This window comes from Xyrauchen texanus, chromosome 47, assembly GCF_025860055.1.
Source record: "Xyrauchen texanus isolate HMW12.3.18 chromosome 47, RBS_HiC_50CHRs, whole genome shotgun sequence".
NCBI classification, from domain to species: Eukaryota; Metazoa; Chordata; class Actinopteri; order Cypriniformes; family Catostomidae; genus Xyrauchen; species Xyrauchen texanus.
This window is the reverse complement of record NC_068322.1, coordinates 1,142,714-1,164,748: the sequence shown is the minus strand read 5'-3', so window position 1 is coordinate 1,164,748 and position 22,035 is coordinate 1,142,714. Positions and strand designations below refer to the sequence as shown.

Here is a 22,035-nt window from a genome sequence, read left to right as displayed (position 1 = left end):
CGTTGCTATGCAGTTGCCAAGGTGTTCGGATTTGTTTTTAAAGCGTTGCTATGCAGTTGCCAAGGTGTTCAGATTTGTTTTTAAAGCGTTGCTATGCAGTTGCCAAGGTGTTCAAAGTACTTTTTAAAGCGTTGCTATACAGTTGCCAATGTGTTCAAAGTACTTTTTAAAGCGTTGCTATGCAGTTGCTAATGTGTTCAGAGTTGTTTTTAAAGCATTGCTATGCAGTTGCCAAGGTGTTCAAATTTGTTTTTAAAGCGTTGCTATGCAGTTGCCAAGGTGTTCAGAGTTGTTCTTAAAGCATTGCTATGCAGTTGCCAAGGTGTTCAGAGTTGTTTTTAAAGCATTGTTATGCAGTTGCCAAGGTGTTCAGAGTTGTTATTAAAGCGTTGCTATGCAGTTGCCAATGTGTTCGGATTTGTTTTTAAAGCGTTGCTATGCAGTTGCCAAGGTGTTCGGATTTGTTTTTAAAGCGTTGCTATGCAGTTGCCAAGGTGTTCGGATTTGTTTTTAAAGCATTGCTATGCAGTTGCCAAGGTGTTCGGAGTTGTTTTTAAAGCGTTGCTATGCAGTTGCCAAGGTGTTCGGATTTGTTTTTAAAGCGTTGCTATGCAGTTGCCAAGGTGTTCAGATTTGTTTTTAAAGCGTTGCTATGCAGTTGCCAAGGTGTTCAAAGTACTTTTTAAAGCGTTGCTATACAGTTGCCAATGTGTTCAAAGTACTTTTTAAAGCGTTGCTATGCAGTTGCTAATGTGTTCAGAGTTGTTTTTAAAGCATTGCTATGCAGTTGCCAAGGTGTTCAAATTTGTTTTTAAAGCGTTGCTATGCAGTTGCCAAGGTGTTCAGAGTTGTTCTTAAAGCATTGCTATGCAGTTGCCAAGGTGTTCAGAGTTGTTTTTAAAGCATTGTTATGCAGTTGCCAAGGTGTTCAGAGTTGTTTTTAAAGCGTTGCTATGCAGTTGCCAATGTGTTAAAAGTAGTTTTTAAAGCATTGCTATGCAGTTGCTAATGTGTTCAAAGTAGTTTTTAAAGCATTGCTATGCAGTTGCTAATGTGTTCAAAGTACTTTTTAAAGCGTTGCTATGCAGTTGCTAATGTGTTCAAAGTACTTTTTAAAGCGTTGCTATGCAGTTGCTAATGTGTTCAAAGTACTTTTTAAAGCATTGCTATACAGTTGCTAATGTGTTCAAAGTACTTTTTAAAGCGTTGCTATGCAGTTGCTAATGTGTTCAAAGTAGTTTTTAAAGCGTTGCTATGCAGTTGCTAATGTGTTCAAAGTACTTTTTAAAGCGTTGCAATGCAGTTGCTAATGTGTTCAAAGTACTTTTTAAAGCATTGCTATGCAGTTGCCAAGGTGTTCGGATTTGTTTTTAAAGCATTGCTATGCAGTTGCCAAGGTGTTCGGAGTTGTTGCTATGCAGTTGCTAATGTGTTCAAAGTACTTTTTAAAGCGTTGCTATGCAGTTGCTAATGTGTTCAAAGTAGTTTTTAAAGCATTGCTATACAGTTGCTAATGTGTTCAAAGTACTTTTGAACACATAAAGCGTTGCTATGCAGTTGCTAATGTGTTCAAAGTACTTTTTAAAGCGTTGCTATGCAGTTGCTATGGAGCCTCTAACAGGACAGTATTATTATTAATACTAACATCTTAGTATTAATGCAGAAAAATGTAAACTATGGTAATAAAACCCATAATGATGTGGTTATCATAGTCTTACAATACAAATAGCATAATTTAACTATGGTTTTACTTTAATAACACTGTAGACTGTAACCTTAGTTTTTGGCAGAACTCATTTTACTATAGTAATACTGCAGTAACTATGAAAACATTGAGGTCTTGGCCATCAAAGTGGGTGTATCAAAGGATTCTCATATCACTGTGATTGGCTGTTGTAGACCCCCGTCAGCCTCAAAAGATGCTCTCAAATCTATTTCAGATATTTCTTTTTAAATATCCTGCTGATTGATTACGTTTAAAACCCGAAAGAACAAGTGTACCTTAATGATCAGCAATTCCAAATCACAGTTTGATCTGAAGTCAATAACAGAGAACCTAAATGACCCCTCAAAATTCTGGAAATGAATTAAAACCTTGTCGGGTACACGTTGCTTCAAGCCTCCATCTGGCTGGCTCAGAGGAAATAAAGGATAAAGCTGCTATTGTCAGTTTAACAAATACTTCATCCGTGCTGGTCTGTATTTGACAGCACAAATGTAAATACATCAGTCCCTTGTAACAACTGAAACTGATGGAAATCTGGATTTGTTTGATTTTAAACCCATTCCAGTGGCTCAAGTTTGTAAAACTCTGAAAGACATTGACCACAAAAAGTCTGCACGTCCACACAATCAGGATCCTCATCTTTTAAAGGTAAATTTGCAGTTAAAACTCAATAATAATATTTTAAGTGATTTTCAATCTGGCTTTAGAACTGGTCACAGTACCATTACTGCTGCAATGGTGACAAATGATCTCATTGGGGCCAGAAAACCGCATTGCGGCGCCTTATTTGTACATTTACGGTGTTTGATTCAGCTGGCCATGAATTGCTATTGAACAAACTTAGGAATGCTGGTCTCGGTCCAAAGGAATGCCGTTAAATGGTTCAGAAATGATTATGTAGATCGAACTCAGTGTGTCAATGCAGACGGCCACAATCTGATTTTCTTGAGATAACTAAAGGTGTCCCCCAGGGCTCCGTTTTGGGACCGATTTTGTTTTCTTTTACAGCTTAATTTCTACATGACACATGTACATTTATACAAACATATATACATACAGTTTATACATAATACAATGTTCCTATCAACCCATTCTAATACTTTTTACACAATTGTAATACATTTTTAAGATAAAACACCATTGTATTTGCAAAACCATAATAACCTCAACATTATTTTTATTACCATAGTTTTCATTTTTCTAAATTATTACTATGATATTACTACGAATATCAAGGTTAAAATATGGGAGAGAATTCAAATCTTATTGCAAAAACACAAAACTATTCAGAGAGAGGGCGACGCTTATGGCGAGAGAGGGCGACACAAATGGCGAGAGAGGGCGACACAAATGGCGAAAGAGGGCGATACAAATGGCGAGAGAGGGCGACACTTATGCCGAGAGAGGGCGACACTTATGCTGAGAGAGGGCGACACTTATTGCGAGAAGGGGAACCACTTATGCTGAGAGAGGGCGACACTTATGCCGAGAGAGGGCGACACTTATGGCGAGAGAGGGCGACACTAATGGCGGGAGAGGGCGACACTTATGCCGAGAGAGGGCGACACTTATGTCGAGAAGGGGAACCACTTATGCTGAGAGAGGGCAACACTTATGCCGAGAGAGGGCGACACTAATGGCGAGAGAGGGCGACACTTATGGCGAGAGAGGCTGACAATTATGGCGAGAGAGGGCGAAACTAATGGCGAGAGAGGGCGACACTTATTACGAGAAGGCAAACCACTTATGCCGAGAGTGGGCGACACTTACGCCGAGAGAGGGCGACACTTATGTCGAGAAGGGGAACCACTTATGCTGAGAGAGGGCAACACTTATGCCGAGAGAGGGCGACACTAATGGCGAGAGAGGGCGACACTTATGGCGAGAGAGGCTGACAATTATGGCGAGAGAGCGCGACACTAATGGCGGGAGAGGGCGACACTAATGGCGAGAGAGGGGACACAAATGGCGAGAGAGGGGACACAAATGGCGAGAGAGGGTGACACAAATGCCGAAAGAGGGCGACACTTATGCCGAGAGAGGCTGACAATTATGGTGAGAGAGGGCGAAACTAATGGCGAGAGAGGGCGACACTTATTACGAGAAGGCAAACCACTTATGCCGAGAGTGGGCGACACTTACGCCGAGAGAGGGCGACACTTATGTCGAGAAGGGGAACCACTTATGCCGAGAGAGGGCGACACTTAAGCCGAGAGAGGGCGACACTTATGGTGAGAAGGGGAACCACTTATGCTGAGAGAGGGCGACACTTATGCCGAAAGTGGACGACACTTATGGCGAGAAGGGGAACCACTTATGCCGAGAGAGGGCGACACTTATGCCGAAAGTGGACGACACTTATGCCGAGAGAGGGCGACACTTATGTCGAGAAGGGGAACCACTTATGCCGAGAGAGGGCGACACTTATGCCGAAAGTGGATGACACTTATGCCGAGAGAGGGCGACACTTGTGCCGAGAGAGGGCGACACTTATTGGGGGGAGTGTTCTGGAAATCGGTTTGGAAACAATGTTTTTGCTAATCTGCATAAAGGCGCAGAAATGACACGCTTCAGCTGTACCACTGGCCACCCAGACAGGAATGAAGCAATCTGACCGTCAGACCCACCAGGGACATGGGGTTGTTTTATAGTCAATCCAACATACGCTTCCTTATAACTAATCAGTGCTCTGTAGAATGACTTTTACCTGTGTGATTTAGATCTGAAGTTTCCTGTGTGCCGTTGTAAGACCGAGTCTCCCACAGTGAGCGAGGGGCAGGTGACGTGATGCAGCGTGTGTGTGGTAGACGCTTGTGATGGAGTCAAACAGAAGCCTCCATTCAGACGGCCAGAGCTTGTGTGCTGCTCTCAGCTCTTAAACAGGTTGAGCTCTGGAAAACAGGGAAGCTGTTCGTCAAACTCCGGGTTCCAGCCGATGACAGTCCCGGTGTGGCTAGGGTGTGACACTTATGCCGAGAGAGGCTGACAATTATGGCGAGAGAGGGCGACACTAATGGCGAGAGAGGGCGACACTTATGGTGAGAAGGGGAACCACTTATGCTGAGAGAGGGCGACACTTATGCCGAAAGTGGACGACACTTATGGCGAGAAGGGGAACCACTTATGCCGAGAGAGGGCGACACTTATGCCGAGAGAGGGCGACACTTATGTCGAGAAGGGGAACCACTTATGCCGAGAGAGGGCGACACTTATGCCGAGAGAGGGCGACACTTATGGTGAGAAGGGGAACCACTTATGCAGAGAGAGGGCGACACTTATGCCGAGAGAGGGCGACACTTATGTCGAGAAGGGGAACCACTTATGCCGAGAGAGGGCGACACTTATGCCGAGAGAGGGCGACACTTATGTCGAGAAGGGGAACCACTTATGCCGAGAGAGGGCGACACTTATGCCGAGAAGGGGAACCACTTATGTCGAGAAGGGGAACCACTTATGCCGAGAGAGGGCGACACTTATGGCGAGAGAGGGCGACACTTATGGCGAGAAGGGGAACCACTTATGCCGAGAGAGGGCGACACTTATGGCGAGAGAGGGCGACACTTATGGCGAGAAGGGGAACCACTTATGCCGAGAGAGGGCGACACTTATGCCGAAAGTGGACGACACTTATGCCGAGAGAGGGCGACACTTATGCCGAGAGAGGGCGACACTTATGGTGAGAAGGGGAACCACTTATGCCGAGAGAGGGCGACACTTATGCCGAAAGTGGACGACACTTATGCCGAGAGAGGGCGACACTTATGCCAAGAGAGGGCGACACTTGTGCCGAGAGAGGGCGACACTTATTGGGGGGAGTGTTCTGGAAATCGGTTTGGAAACAATGTTTTTGCTAATCTGCATAAAGGCGCAGAAACGACACGCTTCAGCTGTACCACTGGCCACCCAGACAGGAATGAAGCAATCTGACCGTCAGACCCACCAGGGACATGGGGTTGTTTTATAGTCAATCCAACATACGCTTCCTTATAACTAATCAGTGCTCTGTAGAATGACTTTTACCTGTGTGATTTAGATCTGAAGTTTCCTGTGTGCCGTTGTAAGACCGAGTCTCCCACAGTGAGCGAGGGGCAGGTGACGTGATGCAGCGTGTGTGTGGTAGACGCTTGTGATGGAGTCAAACAGAAGCCTCCATTCAGACGGCCAGAGCTTGTGTGCTGCTCTCAGCTCTTAAACAGGTTGAGCTCTGGAAAACAGGGAAGCTGTTCGTCAAACTCCGGGTTCCAGCCGATGACAGTCCCGGTGTGGCTCCAGCGTGCGGTTGCCTTGCACCCTCTCAGGTTGCGCTGAAAACTCCCAGCATCCCTCAGGAGAACATCCCTCCGTCAGGGTTTGGCTCAGAGACTCTACAGCGAAAAGAAATGGAGAGAAAAACAAGAGTACCCTTTATGTCACACATTTGTTTCTTCAGTATTTTAAGCAACCCCTGAAGACCTTTTTTACCAATGTGTATTAACCCTGGCACACTTCTAAATAGAGAGCCCCGGGAATTTTATAGTATTTTTTTTTACTTCTAAATTACTCGGTGGCTCCATTCATGTTCATATAAAATAAGCACATTTTATTTTCACTTCAATCAATAAAAACCTTTATTTCAGTAAATTGAAAGATTGTTAAAATACGTCATGTTTTGGGGGTCTCTGGTGACATCTGCTGGAATAAAATAGCAATGACATGAAATGACAAGAATGGCCAGTAGGTGGCTCCAGAGCTCCATGCATTAGTTGATCCCTATAAGCCAATATTGTAACAAACCTTTAACACAATGCATAATTTAAATGAATTTAATATGACTGATCTCAGTTCAGAAGAGTCTGTGTTGTTAGTAAAGGGTCATGTGACAAAACAACATTGCACCATTTTCGGGAGAACCGCCAACAAAAGTGCATCTGCTAAGAAACCCAATTAAGTTTTTACATTGAAACCTGTTTGAGTCTCTAGCATTCAGAGGCTTTATATGGAGTTAGGAAGGTGTGGCAGGGTGGAGGGTGGGGTCATGATTATACACACCCGGTCCCTTATCAGGCTAATCAAGCCTCCGAGAGCGATAAAGGCCAACTGCGGAGGATTGTGCGGGAGAGACTGATCGTTTACGGACATGTCCGTCGTGTGTGTGTGTTGTCTTTTAAGTTTATCATTAAAATATTATTTATATTGACAAGCCGGTTCTCGCCGCCTCCTTTCCATTGACTTCTTTACACTGGTGCCGAAATCCGGGAAGGAGGAGGGATACGCCGTAGTAGAGTTCGCGCCACTACCGTCCACCCCAACGGAGCAGCCGCGGTCATCTGGTGGGGGACGAGGAGCCCGGCCGCCTGGAAGAGGACGACTGCCGCCGACCGCGAGGGGAGAAGGGGCTCCTAACCGACTGCCTGGAGCAGTCAGGACCGCTGCCAGGGGTGGAGGAGTCCCCTACTAGCCGCTGAAACACGGCGGGGTCTGAGACAGGCGAACACGAGCGGGGAGGGGCTCGCTGCCGACCGCCTGGTTAGCTGCGCTTTTGGCTAAAGCTTGGGAGTCGCCGACGTTCATCCTGTGGTCTCCCCTGACAACACATCCCAGAATTCCCCTGCTGTCAACCTGAAAGGCCTTCATTCTCCCACCCTTTTTTTTTTTGGCTTAATGAGTCAAAAATCCATTTGTGGAAAGTCTTCCGCAATTTTGGTGAGAATCTCAAAGGAAATTCTAGAACATTATATAGAAGTGTAGGTGGGACTATAACATCTCCCGTGTCCAGCTTAACACTTAAGAGCTCTAATTAGAGATCGATAGCTGCTTTTGGAACTATTGGTTATCAGTAAAAATGAACGACGATAGTTTTTCTCCCATGGGCAACGATCTCCAAATGGGGTGGAATCTCCAAAAAGAGGGAGGGGGTAACTCCAGAAGGGGTTGGGCCATATAACAATGAAAAACACGACGAAAAATATGTTGTGTAGTTTAATTTTGGGGGGATTTCTTTCCCTTTTCTGCCCAATTTGGCACGCCCAAATCCCAACGCGCTCCAAGTCCTCATGGTGGCGTAGTGACCCACCTCAATCTGGGTGGCGGAGGAAGAATCCCAGCTGGCCCCACGTCTGAGTCCGTCAATCCGCACATCTTATCACGTGGCTTGTTGAGCACGTTACCGTGGAGACATAGCGTGTGTGGAGGCTTCACGCTATTCTCTTCGATCCACGCATAACTGACCACACGCCCCACCGAGAGTGAGAACCACATTATAGTGACCACGAGGAGGTTACCCCATGTGACTCTACCCTCCCTAGCAACCGGGACAATTTGGTTACCCCATGTGACTCTACCCTCCCTAGCAACTGGGCCAATTTGGTTACCCCGGGAGACCTGACTGGAGTCACTCAGCACACCCCGGATTCAAACTCACGACTCCATGTTTGCTAGGGAGCTCTTTTGCGGCAATTTATGTTTCCATGGTAACACCAACTTCACTTATTTGTGGAGACCAGACATTTGCCAGTAAAACACAATTTCTTCACCCAATTTGTAACGGCCAATTCCCAATGCGCTCCAAGTCCTCGTGGTGGCATAGTGACTCGCCGTGGTGGCGGAGGACGAATCTCAGTCGCGTCTGGGACCGTCAATCCGCGCATCTTATCACGTGACTTGCTCAGCATGAGCTTCCACCGCGACATCCATGCCCAACTCGCCACACGCCCCACCGAGAGCAATAACCACATTATAGTGACCACGAGGAGGTTACCCCACGTGACTCTCCCCTCCCTAGCAACCGGGCCAATTTGGTTGCTTAGGACACCTGGCTGGAGTCAAGTAAAACACAATAAAATTTCACTAGCAGGTCTGTGTTGAAGGGAGTACACGTTATCGTTAAAAATCGATTTCTCTTGGACAAAATGTAAGCGTTCTATACAGCCCGACTCAATCATATTCGTCTCACGGCAGCCTATCGGAGCAACCTGGAGTTAAGTGTCTTACTCAAGGACACAATGGTGGTGACTGTGGGGCTCAAACCAGCAACCTTCTGATTACCAGTTTTGTGTGTTAGCTGTGGAGCGGAGGGGGGCGGGGCCGGGTCGGAATATCGCGCGCCCGGTCCCCAATCGGCCTAATGAGGCGCGCGAGGGATAAAGGCGGCCGGTGACGATGGTTCAAGAGAGAGAGAATTACGGGCATGTCCGTCATGTGTGTGTTTGTTTATGTGTTTTTGAGTTTTCATTAAATTATTATTTATGTTGACAAGCTGGTTCTCGCCTCCTCCTAGCCCATCCTTTAACTGTGTTACGTTGGTGCCGAAACCCAGGAAGGAGGAGGGATGCCCGTCGCAGAGTCCTCGACACTGCCGTCCACCCTGGGGAGCACCGCTGCCATCTGCCGGGTGACGGAGTAGCCCGACCGCCCGGATGCGGGGAACGGCCGTCGTCCTCTGCTCCACATTAGCCTACTACGCCGCCACCACTCCACGTTTAAAGAGCTGAGTCGGTGTAGCATTTGTGTCATAATATTGATTACCACAAACATTTATTTTGGCTTTCCCCTCCATTTCTGTATAAAAGCACAAATGTGTGTTCCAGTGAGACACTTCCAATGCAAGTCAATGGGGTTTAATCTGTACACATTAAAATACTGTTTCACAAGTATAGACACAAGACATAAACAATATGTGTGTTAACATGATTTTACTGTCATTAAATCACTTAGTAATCACATCTGTGTGAAGATATAGACAATTATATTATATTATAACTGTTGCCATGACGATATAATGTCAAAAAGCCCTAAAACCCTTAAATGAGAGTAAAAATGACTATTTAAACAACTTTACAGCTCAAATAATACACACAACTGTATTATTTTAACTGTGGAATTAATGCAAGTGCTTTTATTAAATTATAAGAGTCACATTTTTCTGACTATAAATGTCCAAAAATTGGCCCCATTGACTTGCATTGAAAATGTCTCACTAACTCATTGCATGCATTACACTATTACACATTACATATTCAATGCACACTTCAAATGTGCATATTGTGCACACAGTAAACATACTATAGGATTAGTAGTATGTACTGGTATGTTAATATGCTTTTCCAAACACACCGTTATTGGTTTTAATACCCCAGCATGAAATGTTCTTTTTAATGTTGTGTTTTTCCATTCCCATGCTGATTTTCTCTCTTTTTAAATCTGTGTGTGAGGTCAGTCAGTCGCTGCCTGTGTCTCAAAAACATTATACTTTAAGTGTTTGCTTGGACCGGGAGTTGAAGCAGTACCGCGGTGGGAGGTTTAAACATGCCTCTCTTTAACTGTACATCTTGTGAACCACTCGCTGTCTCTGAATGTGAACGTCCAATCAATCAAACCTGCAGTCGTGGGCCGCGCGCTGCTGGTTCAGCGGTTCTCACTCAGGTAGTGTGTCGGAGCCACCTCGCTAATATGGCAGTTTGCATGCTAGCTATGTTCACAATAGCATACTTCCATACTTTAGTGCATCTTCAAGCATCATTGCAGCTCTGGGGTCTCTGAATGCACAGATTTCGTGGGGACATCTGATTTGTGGCATTACACTTTTCTATGAACGCATAAACACACACTCGCTCTACCTGCCGGTAAGCTGTCTGAACCAAGAGCTTTTATGCGCTGTGGAATCTGTGGCTTGAGGTTTGGGTGTTCGCCCTCTGCCCGGGGACGGTTCCTGGAAAGTGCCATCCCGAGGGGAAATCACCACACTGTATGCCCACCACCCCGACCCAGAGCAGTAAACCTGCCACCCGCCAAATCCACTAAATTGCCCCGACCCAAAACCACCCTCACGCCTCGACATAGTCCTTCAAACCTCTCCATCTTTCAGGTGACAGGTGCGCTATTTACTGACACACTTGCACACTATCATACTACTCATACTAGTCCTTCATTATGCAGTGTACACCCTGTGCAGCATGCTAGTTATCTGGGAACATTTTGTGTACATTTCCCAAAATTTTGAGAAGTTCCACAGCATCAATACAATTACACCTATTCTCACCCCATAAACCCAACCACAAAGATTCAAACTGAACAGTCTGTAAAGTATTAAAAGTACCGTAATTAGGGGGCGTGGGTAGCTAAGCGAGTATTGACGCTGACTATCACACCTGGAGTCAGGAGTTTGAATCCAGGGCGTGCTGAGTGACTCCAATCAGGTCTCCTTAGCAACCAAATTGGCCCGGTTGCTAGGGAGGGTAGAGTCACATGGGGTAAACTCCTCGTGGGGTATTAGACTCCAGCCAGGTCTCCTTAGCAACCAAATTGGCCCGGTTGCTAGGGAGGGTAGAGTCACATGGGGTAACCTCCTCGTGGGGTATTAGACTCCAGCCAGGTCTCCTTAGCAACCAAATTGGCCCGGTTGCTAGGGAGGGTAGAGACACATGGTGTAACCAAATTGGCCCGGTTGCTAGGGAGGGTAGAGTCACATGGTGTAACCAAATTGGCCCGGTTGCTAGGGAGGGTAGAGACACATGGTGTAACCAAATTGGCCCGGTTGCTAGGGAGGGTAGAGACACATGGTGTAACCAAATTGGCCCGGTTGCTAGGGAGGGTAGAGACACATGGTGTAACCAAATTGGCCCGGTTGCTAGGGAGGGTAGAGTCACATGGTGTAACCAAATTGGCCCGGTTGCTAGGGAGGGTAGAGGCACATGGTGTAACCAAATTGGCCCGGTTTGCTAGGGAGGGTAGAGTCACATGGGGTAACCTCCTCGTGGGGTATTAGACTCCAGCCAGGTCTCCTTAGCAACCAAATTGGCCCGGTTGCTAGGGAGGGTAGAGACACATGGTGTAACCAAATTGGCCCGGTTGCTAGGGAGGGTAGAGACACATGGTGTAACCAAATTGGCCCGGTTGCTAGGGAGGGTAGAGTCACATGGGGTAACCTCCTCGTGGGGTATTAGACTCCAGCCAGGTCTCCTTAGCAACCAAATTGGCCCGGTTGCTAGGGAGGGTAGAGACACATGGTGTAACCAAATTGGCCCGGTTGCTAGGGAGGGTAGAGTCACATGGTGTAACCAAATTGGCCCGGTTGCTAGGGAGGGTAGAGACACATGGTGTAACCAAATTGGCCCGGTTGCTAGGGAGGGTAGAGGCACATGGTGTAACCAAATTGGCCCGGTTGCTAGGGAGGGTAGAGACACATGGTGTAACCAAATTGGCCCGGTTGCTAGGGAGGGTAGAGGCACATGGTGTAACCAAATTGGCCCGGTTTGCTAGGGAGGGTAGAGTCACATGGGGTAACCTCCTCGTGGGGTATTAGACTCCAGCCAGGTCTCCTTAGCAACCAAATTGGCCCGGTTGCTAGGGAGGGTAGAGACACATGGTGTAACCAAATTGGCCCGGTTGCTAGGGAGGGTAGAGACACATGGTGTAACCAAATTGGCCAGGTTGCTAGGGAGGGTAGAGACACATGGTGTAACCAAATTGGCCCGGTTGCTAGGGAGGGTAGAGACACATGGTGTAACCAAATTGGCCCGGTTGCTAGGGAGGGTAGAGTCAACAGCCCCTAATTAGATTAGCCCCCCCCTTTGCCAATATCCAGAAGAATATTTGAAGTGATTAATGACTTAAATGCCTGTTTATCATACAAAGCTACAATAAATATTTCTTCTAGTGGGTAAATATAAAGCAAAAAGACAACATCCTATGAGTGTTACTCAGCACTGGGACAATAATGACAATATTTAAGGCTGGAAATACAACAGTGAGGGTAACAAGCGTTCATAACATGGTGAAATACTGCCATGTTCTGGTGATGAGTGAGAAGTGCAGTTTTCCACAGTTTCAGAACAATTGCTGGATCATGTAATTCTGTGTTTGACAATATATACAGCCTAATATTTGAAATAATAATCAGAAAATTATATATTTTAAACCTGTTTTAACCTATTTTTATTTTACAAAATAATAACATTAAGTTACAAACAGGAGGGCAAACGTGTCTTTTAAGGGGGCTGGGGCCTCATCGTCACAGGGACTTGTTGAGGGGGCATTCAATAAGCTGTAAGGCCCTTATATGTGCCACCTGGAGAACGGAGTCGCCGCTGCCATCCACCAGTGTGTTGCGCACACACAAACTCAAACTTGTGAGTGCCACATTTTTGAAAATGTCCTCACAAGTATAATACAAGTGCTAGAACCCATTCACTCACAATCACACATCACACACACAAACTCACTCTCTACCACACACTTACACACAGACAGACACACACAGACAGACACACACTCTCTAACACACACACACTTACACATTGACACACACACACACACACACTCACTCACACACAGACACACACACACACAGACAGACACACACACACTCACTCACACACTGACAGACACACACACACACACACACACACTCACTCTCTAACATACACACACTCACACAAAAACACACACACACACTCACTCTCTAACATACACACACTCACACAAAAACACACACACTCACTACACACACACAGTCTCTAACACACTCTCTCTCACACACACACACACACACACACAAACAGACTAACACACACTCTCTCTTTCTCACACACACACACACACACAAACAGACTAACACACATTCTCTCTTTCTCACACACACACACACAAACAGTCTCTAACACACACTCTCTCTTTCTCTCTAACACACACACTCTCTCTTTCTCTCTAACACACACACTCTCTCTCTCTCTCACACACACACACACACACACACACACAGTCTCTAACGCACACTCTCTCTTTCTCTCTCACACACACACACACACTCTCTAACACACTCACTCTCTCTCACACACACACACACACACACACACACACAAACAGTCTCTAACACACACTCTCTCTTTCTCACACCTCTGGTGCAGCTCGGAGATTTCAGATGGAGAGTCACGACGGGATTATCCCAGCAATAATGGGAACCTTGATAAAATTAACCCGTCAAAAACAGAAAGAACTCACAAGTCTGTCAAAATAAAAGTCCCGCTTAAACGCTCATTCAACCGGATGCGTGAAATTGAAAAATAGAAAAATATAACTACTGTATAAAAATGTTATATTCATTGTGCAATAATACTTATAACAACTATATAATATTAAATGGTTGTTTTTATTATTATTATATGTATGCAATATCACAAATGCAGGTGTTTTATCAGCATATTGTGAATCAGGCCTAGTGGCACAAGTAATCAGATTTATTTCATTAATACTAACTCTGTTCCACAGCATTTTACTTGATCAAAAATCAACAAATATAAATAAATAAATATTCTATTTTTACTTGATTAAAGCTGTATTTATCAATTTGATTAAACACCATTTGATCATAACATTTAATGAAAACATTTAACATGGAATCCAGCAATATTTAAACAGAAACGCATCATTTGCATCTGTGAGACTTTATGTAGTTATGTTAGTCAAGTAATTTTCCGTGTATTCTCATCCAAAATACTATCGATTTAGTTTCATACCGAGGCTAACATTTTGGTATCGGAGCAACCCTAATCCTTATACTGTTTACATGAGGGAATGCTAACGCTAACCCGCTAGCGCCTTTGCCATACCTCAGTATGCCAGACTTCGCCACACTGGGACCTGAAAATGTTTATTGAAGATTGAGGGGAAAAAAAAAACTTTTTATACTTATTTTAATAAAAAATAATACTCGGCCCATCCATTTTCATTGAGGCCCCCCAAACGTAACTTTGTCTACAATAAGTCATTAAACGTGCTAAAAGCGATTATTTTTAATGGAATTGTTTGCAGAAAATGTTCCTTCTCAATGAAAGATTTCTCCACACTCTCTGTAACAGAACTAGACTGTGTTAACAGCAAACTAATTCTTTGTTCAGCTAATCACAAGATTGTGAAAAATCGAGGTTACAGTCAGGCACTTTAGCCTACTATGAAAGTCAATTGTGGTCAATTTTTGGAAGGTTTTAAAGAAATATTCCAGGTTAAATACAAGTTAAACTCAAGCAAAAGCATTTGTGGCATAATATATATTTTATAAAAGTACTTGCATTGATTCTTCGGTTTAAACCGGCGTATTATCATCAATTAGTGTCATTTTAGGGTTTGTTGACATTACATCATGGTGAGGTTGTAAAATTGGCTATAACTTTACACAGAAAAGGTTAACAAGCAATTTTATGACACTAAATTAATTTTTACACATATGTCTTGCAGCTAAACTTATTAAACTTAAGTATTTAAAAAAAAAAACAAATCCCCATTCACTTCCATTAAGTGTCTCACTGTAACCTAATGAGGGACAAGTCAAAATCAAAGGCAGTACAAAGTCAACAAATATATTTAACTGATTGATAAGTGCCGAATGGATCATCTTAAAAATACATTGCCCATAATTGCTCAGCAAGTATTGACGCTGACTTATCACACTTTGAGTCGTGAGTTTGAATCCAGGGTATGCTGAGTGACTCCAGCCAGGTCTCCTTAGCAACCACATTGACCCAGTTGCTAGGGAGGGTAGAGTCACATGGGGTAACCTCGTGGTGGTGATTAGTGGTTCGCACTCTCAATGGGGCGTGTGGTGAGTTGTGTGTGGATCGTGGAGAGTAGCATGAGTCTCCACATGCCTACCAATCTACCTGGACATTGACAAGCTTTGTAGGATTCATCCTTTCCCCACTCATGAATGCAGAAAGTTATTTATATCATGCAACAAACTCACCAACTCCCACTTTGTAATGGACAACAACACAAAATCAGGCAGGAATGGTTTTCCCCCAAGTTTTTTTTATTGGCCAATATATGTGAAAAGCAGAAATGTACACTTTAAAAGAAAGTGTTTGGTCTCTTGGTGGTGAAACGGGGCTTGTGCTGGCGGCGCAGAACCCTGTGAGGCAGCGGGAACTTGATCTTGGAGTCCTATTGGACAAAGATACAATATTAGTCAATATCTGCATGATCCACATTGAGCTGTAACGAAGGGTTTCATCCCTATCAAGAGTTTGACATTTGACAGAGCACCAATACACCAGAGAATGAGGTGGTGTTTTGAAGGCGTGAACTCACGTGGAACTGCTTGATGGCGGGTCTGCGGCATTTGTTGGCTGCAATCACCTGAACCTTCATGATCTGTATGGAGTGAGCACGAGCACGATGCCTGGCGCCCATATCACGATCTGCACAAGCATGGAAAACACACGTCTTATATAGTACACGCTGACTGAGATACTGGTTACTAGACAGATCACGTGTTATGCACCAACCCCTAAAGGTAAACATCCTGTCTTATGTGCGTAGCATAGTGCAATAATCAATTTAGCTAGCAATATACACTCATCCAAGGCGCTTTAATGGACCCAATGTTCTAAATCAAGTCTTCCTTTATACGCAACTCCAATATTAAAGAATTCATGTTAAGTTGAAGTGTATTTGTCCCTCTCTAGCAGATTGTAGGACCTTGAATTCACTTTCAGCGGCACATTTGACAGCCCGCGAAAGGCGACAAGGTTCAGTTTTTCTTTGCGCACACATAGCAAGGGCATCGCCATCAGGAGGTCGTGACCTTTGGGTTTGTGTGCAACTTCATCACAAGCAACTGACACTCAAAACTCATCAACAATTCGGATAGTTTCGTAATATAAACAATATACAGATCCGAAATGTAGGTGGCATTCTAACGCAGACGAATCGTCAAATATGTCGGCCTCCGAGCAGACTAGAAGCTCAATCGGGGAAAGATCCGCCGATGTACGGTGCTGTGAAAAAGTTTTCGCCCCCTCCAGATTTCTTCCATTTGTGTGTATTTTTCATAATTCATGGTTTTAGTTCGTCAGACAAAGTTAACCTGAGCAAACACAAAATCGTTATCCAACACCTATATCACCCGTGTGAAAAACTAACTGCCCCCTTAAACTTAATAGCTGGCTGTGCCACCTTAAGCACCAATGAAAGACTTCCGATAACGTGAGATCATTCTTTCACAACCATATGCATGATGATCTTTTTGTGGAATTCGGTGTTTGATTGACGCCAGCTGTAACGGGACCACAGTCTTCTTAACAGCTCCACTTTTGACTCGGTCCACAGAACATTCTCCCAAAAGCTTTGAGGATCATCAAGGTGTTTTGGCTAAATTAAATGTTTAATTAAACATGTTCTTCGGGGTTAACGGTGGCGTTCGCCTCGCCACTCTTCCATGGATGGCATCGTTGCCCCGTATCTGTCTGATAGTGGCGTCATGAACAGTGACCGATGCGAGAGACACCTGCAGTTCCTTGGATGTTGTCCTCTGCTTTTTGACGTCCTGGATGAGTCATCGCTGTGCTCTTGGAGGAATTTTGGAAGGACGGCCACTTCTGTGCCAAGTGTTCCCCATTTGGAGATAATGGCTCTCTCACTGGGGTTCTTTGGAGTCCCAGAGCCTTTGAAATAGCTTTAACACTTCCCAGACTGATGTACTTCAAATCTCAACACTTCTGTGATGTCTTTCGACCTTGGCATCGTGTGCCACTGAGACCTTTCAGTCAACTGCATGCTGCTGAAAAAGTTGTATTTAGGTGTTGATTTGATTGAACAGGATGGCAGTCATCAGGTCTGGGTGTGTCTAGTCCAGCTGAACCCCATTATATGAATACAGCTTCATAGATTTGGGGATTTAGTAACTGAGGGGGCAATTACTTTCACACAGGCTCGGTTGGTATTGGATCATTTTTTGGCATCGATAAACAACATTATCATTTCAAAATGTATGTTGTGCTTACTCAGATTGCCTTTGTTTAATGTTATATCTCATTTAAAATTTGATGCACAGAAACAGAAGAAATCAGGAATGGGACGAATACATTTCATCATCAATAGTTGCTCAAATATTTGGGCAATCATTTGTTGCAATCCATGCATTGTCTGCTGGACTGCAAGTTCTGGACATCTGAAATATAACACTGGATTTTATTTAATCAATGCAAGCTCACAGACACGTACAAAGTGGCTCTTTTGAAGGAACGCAGCGTAAGATAAGAGCAGATAAGGCGATTGTGGCTACTTGGGTCTTTGTTGTCTCACAAAGATCATATTTGACTTTTTGATAAACATTAAAACTGTGATGTGCTGACAAGAAAATAAACTAATCAGTCGCATTTCTGAGCATGAGAGCTTTCATTTGATATGTGACTTGCCTATTCAAGTGCCATCTTAAACATTTATATTCGTCAGTAAAAATGCGACCATGACAGAAATTCGTTGAACACAAATGACAATTTCGTAAGTGTTTTAGTAACTCACAGCACTGAGTGACGGCTCCAGAGGTGGTCAGGTCTCTGTACTCGCGGTACATGTTGTGGGTTCCACTGCGAGAGTCGTAACGCAGCCAGATGCCAAAGTTCTTCACCTTGAGCGGGGATTTCTCGTGAACCTGATCATAAACAGAAGGCAAGTTTGGGTTTTAACAGTGATAACGTTTGAGCGGAGCACTTTAATCAGTCCGTACCGAGAACAAAGTCCCTGAACTTGTTTATCAGTGTGTTCGCACCAGGCCACAGTAGACGGTCTCTCCGGACGCCTTCTTCATCTTCCTCAGCTGGGAGACGAAGTACCAGAAGCGAGACTTGGCCACCACATGGTTTGGGGCGAAGATCCTCATGCGGTACAGAGGAGGTGCGGGGTTCTTAGCGGAGGGCAACAGACGCCCTACTACCTTATACTCCCGAAGCTGGAAGAGAGGAAAACACCATTCAACTCAATCTGCATTTATTCACCTGGATGTTGTTTTCCGGTTCAGTTTTACTCTAGCAGATTGTCGCACCTTGAATTCACTTTCAATGGCACATTTGACAGCCTGTGAAAGGCGACAAGGTTCAGGGTTTTCTTTACGCACACATAGCAAGGGCATCACCATCAGGAGGTCGTGACCTTTGGGTTTGTGTGCGATTCAAACAACAGGCACTGAAAGGCTGTTAAATGTTCACAGATCTGCCAATATTGATTTTGATATTTCAACCTCAGTTCCTATAATACCTCTATAACACACTGTGGACACAATAGTTACACTCGGGACCTTCAGGACACAAATGTCCCCATTGAAACACATTAAAACTGAAATATTTGATCCCAGTGCCATTAAAGCATAAAATCATGAATTCTGTGACATTATACTTTCTTTCCGGAGTCCTGAAATCAACATTTACATGTTTAATATTTTCCACCAGATGGCGCCATTTCACTCATGTTTATCCTGTGGAGCAAATACAAACTTTTCCCCTATTCACTGTTTACTGTATTATAGAGACCTGCAGGACAACCGAATACATGATGCAGATACAAGTGTGTGTGTGTTGATATGGATGTCAGTGTGTGCTTTGTATATGTGTATTGAGAAATGTGTGTGTAAAATAAATAAAGAGGAACTATATTAACAAACTAGCATTTAAAGGATTAAAATCATGAAAAGGAATTCATATTTGAGTTATGATCAGGACTGATGTTGATTAAAAAAAATTAACTCATTGAAAGTGGACAATAATACTAATATATAATTTAGCCGTTTTTTGACGAGGTCATTGAGTAACTTTGTTTTAATAAACGCACATGGGTTCAATTATAATCAATTTATAAATAAAGCGATTTTTTTTCACATTGTAGTCTTTTAATGTGCTCAAATTGAACTTGCTTCCCTCTTGCAAATCTTTTTCCCTGGTTAAATAATGTTTTATAATAAACCTGGAAGTCCAGGAGAAAGTGCTGAACCTCTCTAACAACTAAATAAAACGTAAACAATTACACGATCTTGATTCCAAAGCAGACATGATGATAACCACTTTTCTCCATAAGATCAGAGCAAATCACCACAACTTACAATACTTATAATAACAGACAAAAATAACAGATGTCTTTATCCCAGCTAATGCTAATAAACGGGATACATGACGTGATCTCTGAAAATAAAAGTTGTCGCTGATCATTGTTAAACTAAAGCACGCAAGCTCACTAAAAACGTTTTGAATAACAACACCAGATCTGCTGATATAGTGCATCACGTGTAGAATACTTCAGAATATAGTGAAGATGAACACGTGGACTCATTCTTGTGCCGCCATGTTTGTCTCGCGCTACACTCCAAACATATATTTACGCATTTATCGTCAATATATGATGAACAAACTCACGTATATAGAGGGTTAGGTGTCTTATACGTGTTTACGGGCGCTATATAAGAGCTTTAAGCAACTGCATGATAATGTTTAAAGAATTTTACGTACTGTGCCAGACGCCTTCATGGTGCCTCTCGCTGACGGCCACTGTGAAAGAGGACGCGGAAGGGCGGAGAATCCTGACGTCAATCATCTTCCGAAAAGGCGGGTCTTCCAGGAGGCCATTTTATTGGTTACTCTGAGCGGTCAATCATGGCTGTTACCCTAGCGACACAGCAGTCGCATTATTTCACTACAGAAGTTCAAGTACAAATATTTTCTGTTGGGAAATTACCTTTTACCGATTATCCAAAAGAAGATTTTTATTTTTATTTAATGAATCTAAGTTTTATAAAGTAATGTTACACATTACCTACTATATTTGTAATAACAAAATGTACAATGCTGAGGTTAATTTAATAAAAAAATAAATGTTTACTTTTAGAACCAGAACTTAAGTAGACAAAGTATATTACAGTCATATTTATTTAATTAAATTATTTTATGTTTACAACCTTTACAAAGTTACTGTTAATCGAATAGTGTTGTCAATTAATTGCGATTGATTTAAATGTAACGAAATTGCAACGTTTTTGTACGTATTTTTTATTTTATTAAACAATACAAAATAAAAAAAAATACAAAATTATACAATATTATTTACCAAGGAGTGAGAAAATGTTTTACCTCTTGAAAAGATTTACTGTCTTCACAGATTTCTTGTATACAAAGTTTTAAGTCCATAAGAAAAAGATAAAAATAAGGCTCTTATTTTTTTTTTAACAAGTTTACTACATTTACAAATACATATAATATATTTAGCCAAAAGCAAGACAAGATTGATTAAATAAAAACATCTGAATAATCTCTATTAAAACCAATTTCAAAGAAATATCAGGAATCATACAATACAAAAAGTCCACATTGTTTTCAAAATACTGTTAGAATACTCACAATACCAAAACAAACAATAAAATCTCCACTTTCACTTTCTCCTTTAGTTTTTTGGCAATTTCCATTATTTGTGCATATCGCCACCTACTGGTCGGGCTGGTCAAAGGTGAAGATTTACAGTAAAAAGGACGTACACATTAATCTGTTTCTACTGATCACCCACATCTATCATATCTCTTCTGAAGAAATGGATTAAACCACTGGAGTTTTAGGATTACTTTTATGCTGCCTTTATGTGCTTTTTGGAGCTTCAAAGTTCTAGTCACCATTCACTATCATTGTATGGACCTACAGAGCTGAAATATTCTCCTAAAAATATTCATTTGTGGTCAGCAGAAGAAAGTCAGTCACACATCTGGGCGAGTAAATGATGAGAGAATTTTCACTATTCCTTTAATAGTCAAGAAAAGTAAATTAATAGTTAATTTGAGCAAATGCAAAACAATGCAAAAAATACAAAATGCATGCATACTGACAAAGTCGAAATCCCCTTGTATACATGCAATAAAAGCACAAGAGTTCCATGTGAAGAGTCCGCCATTAAAAATGTAATGAACAGTTTTGTACAACATTCTCTCGTACATCACAACAGTGCAACCGAAGGAAAGCTCCTCGGCCTGGCGTGTGAATGCAGGAGTGTTTGGACTGAGGTCAAGAGGTCAGCAAGGCTTGGGAATGACCTTATGTACATGTTAAAAAAGGCACAGCGAACCGGACATTTTCAACAAGGAATGAACACACTTCATTGCAGGTTCAGCATCTCATTTAACGTGCATGCAGCTTTATTTTAGCTGCACTGGATTACAAATCGGACCATTAAGAACCTGCTTCCCAATATTCATACAAATGCACCAAATCCTGGAAGTGATTTCATGATCAATAACTTGCACATGATCCACAAATTAAACATGTTCACAGTCGTGTGAAGGGAGGAATGTAAAACTGTGCACTGGACATCCAGCGTACACAGAACGAAGAAACATCTGGACGTCTGCGCTTTTGCATCGTGACATTATTTGCATGATTTTTCGATTCATATTTTGCACTATGCAAATGTACTTTAAAATGTCACGTTTTCCGCACAACAGACACTGCGTCACAATGCAAAACTCCTAAAATTTGCTCTTTATGCAAAATAGATTTTTTTTTTCTTCTGATTGAGATTCATCCCAATGCCTT

At 43.1% G+C, this 22,035-nt stretch overlaps 1 protein-coding gene and 2 non-coding genes across 3 annotated transcripts; all 3 read right to left on the bottom strand.

Moving 5' to 3' along the window:
• Positions 1–15,485: 15,485 nt before the first annotated feature.
• On the bottom strand, positions 15,486–20,021 carry LOC127638965 (60S ribosomal protein L18a). Its single transcript, XM_052120756.1, has 5 exons — positions 19,972–20,021; positions 18,246–18,425; positions 17,999–18,128; positions 15,785–15,894; positions 15,486–15,637 (listed from the first exon to the last, which is right to left on the bottom strand). Exons 1-5 carry the CDS (start codon positions 19,987–19,989, stop codon positions 15,545–15,547), a joined length of 531 nt encoding a protein of 176 aa, XP_051976716.1. The 5' UTR covers positions 19,990–20,021; the 3' UTR covers positions 15,486–15,544.
• On the bottom strand, positions 16,164–16,299 carry LOC127639306 (small nucleolar RNA SNORA68). Its single transcript, XR_007969949.1, has one exon. It is a non-coding gene; the product is annotated as a small nucleolar RNA SNORA68 (small nucleolar RNA).
• Positions 18,508–18,644, bottom strand: LOC127639305 (small nucleolar RNA SNORA68). The gene has a single exon (XR_007969948.1). It is a non-coding gene; the product is annotated as a small nucleolar RNA SNORA68 (small nucleolar RNA).
• Positions 20,022–22,035: the final 2,014 nt, after the last annotated feature.

Coding starts and splice junctions, on each gene's coding strand:
- LOC127638965 (XM_052120756.1), bottom strand. Junction 18,129..18,245: donor AGACCGTCTACTGTGGCCTG/GTGCGAACACAC, acceptor GTTTATGATCAG/GTTCACGAGAAATCCCCGCT. Junction 15,895..17,998: donor TGGAGCCGTCACTCAGTGCT/GTGAGTTACTAA, acceptor ATGCTTGTGCAG/ATCGTGATATGGGCGCCAGG.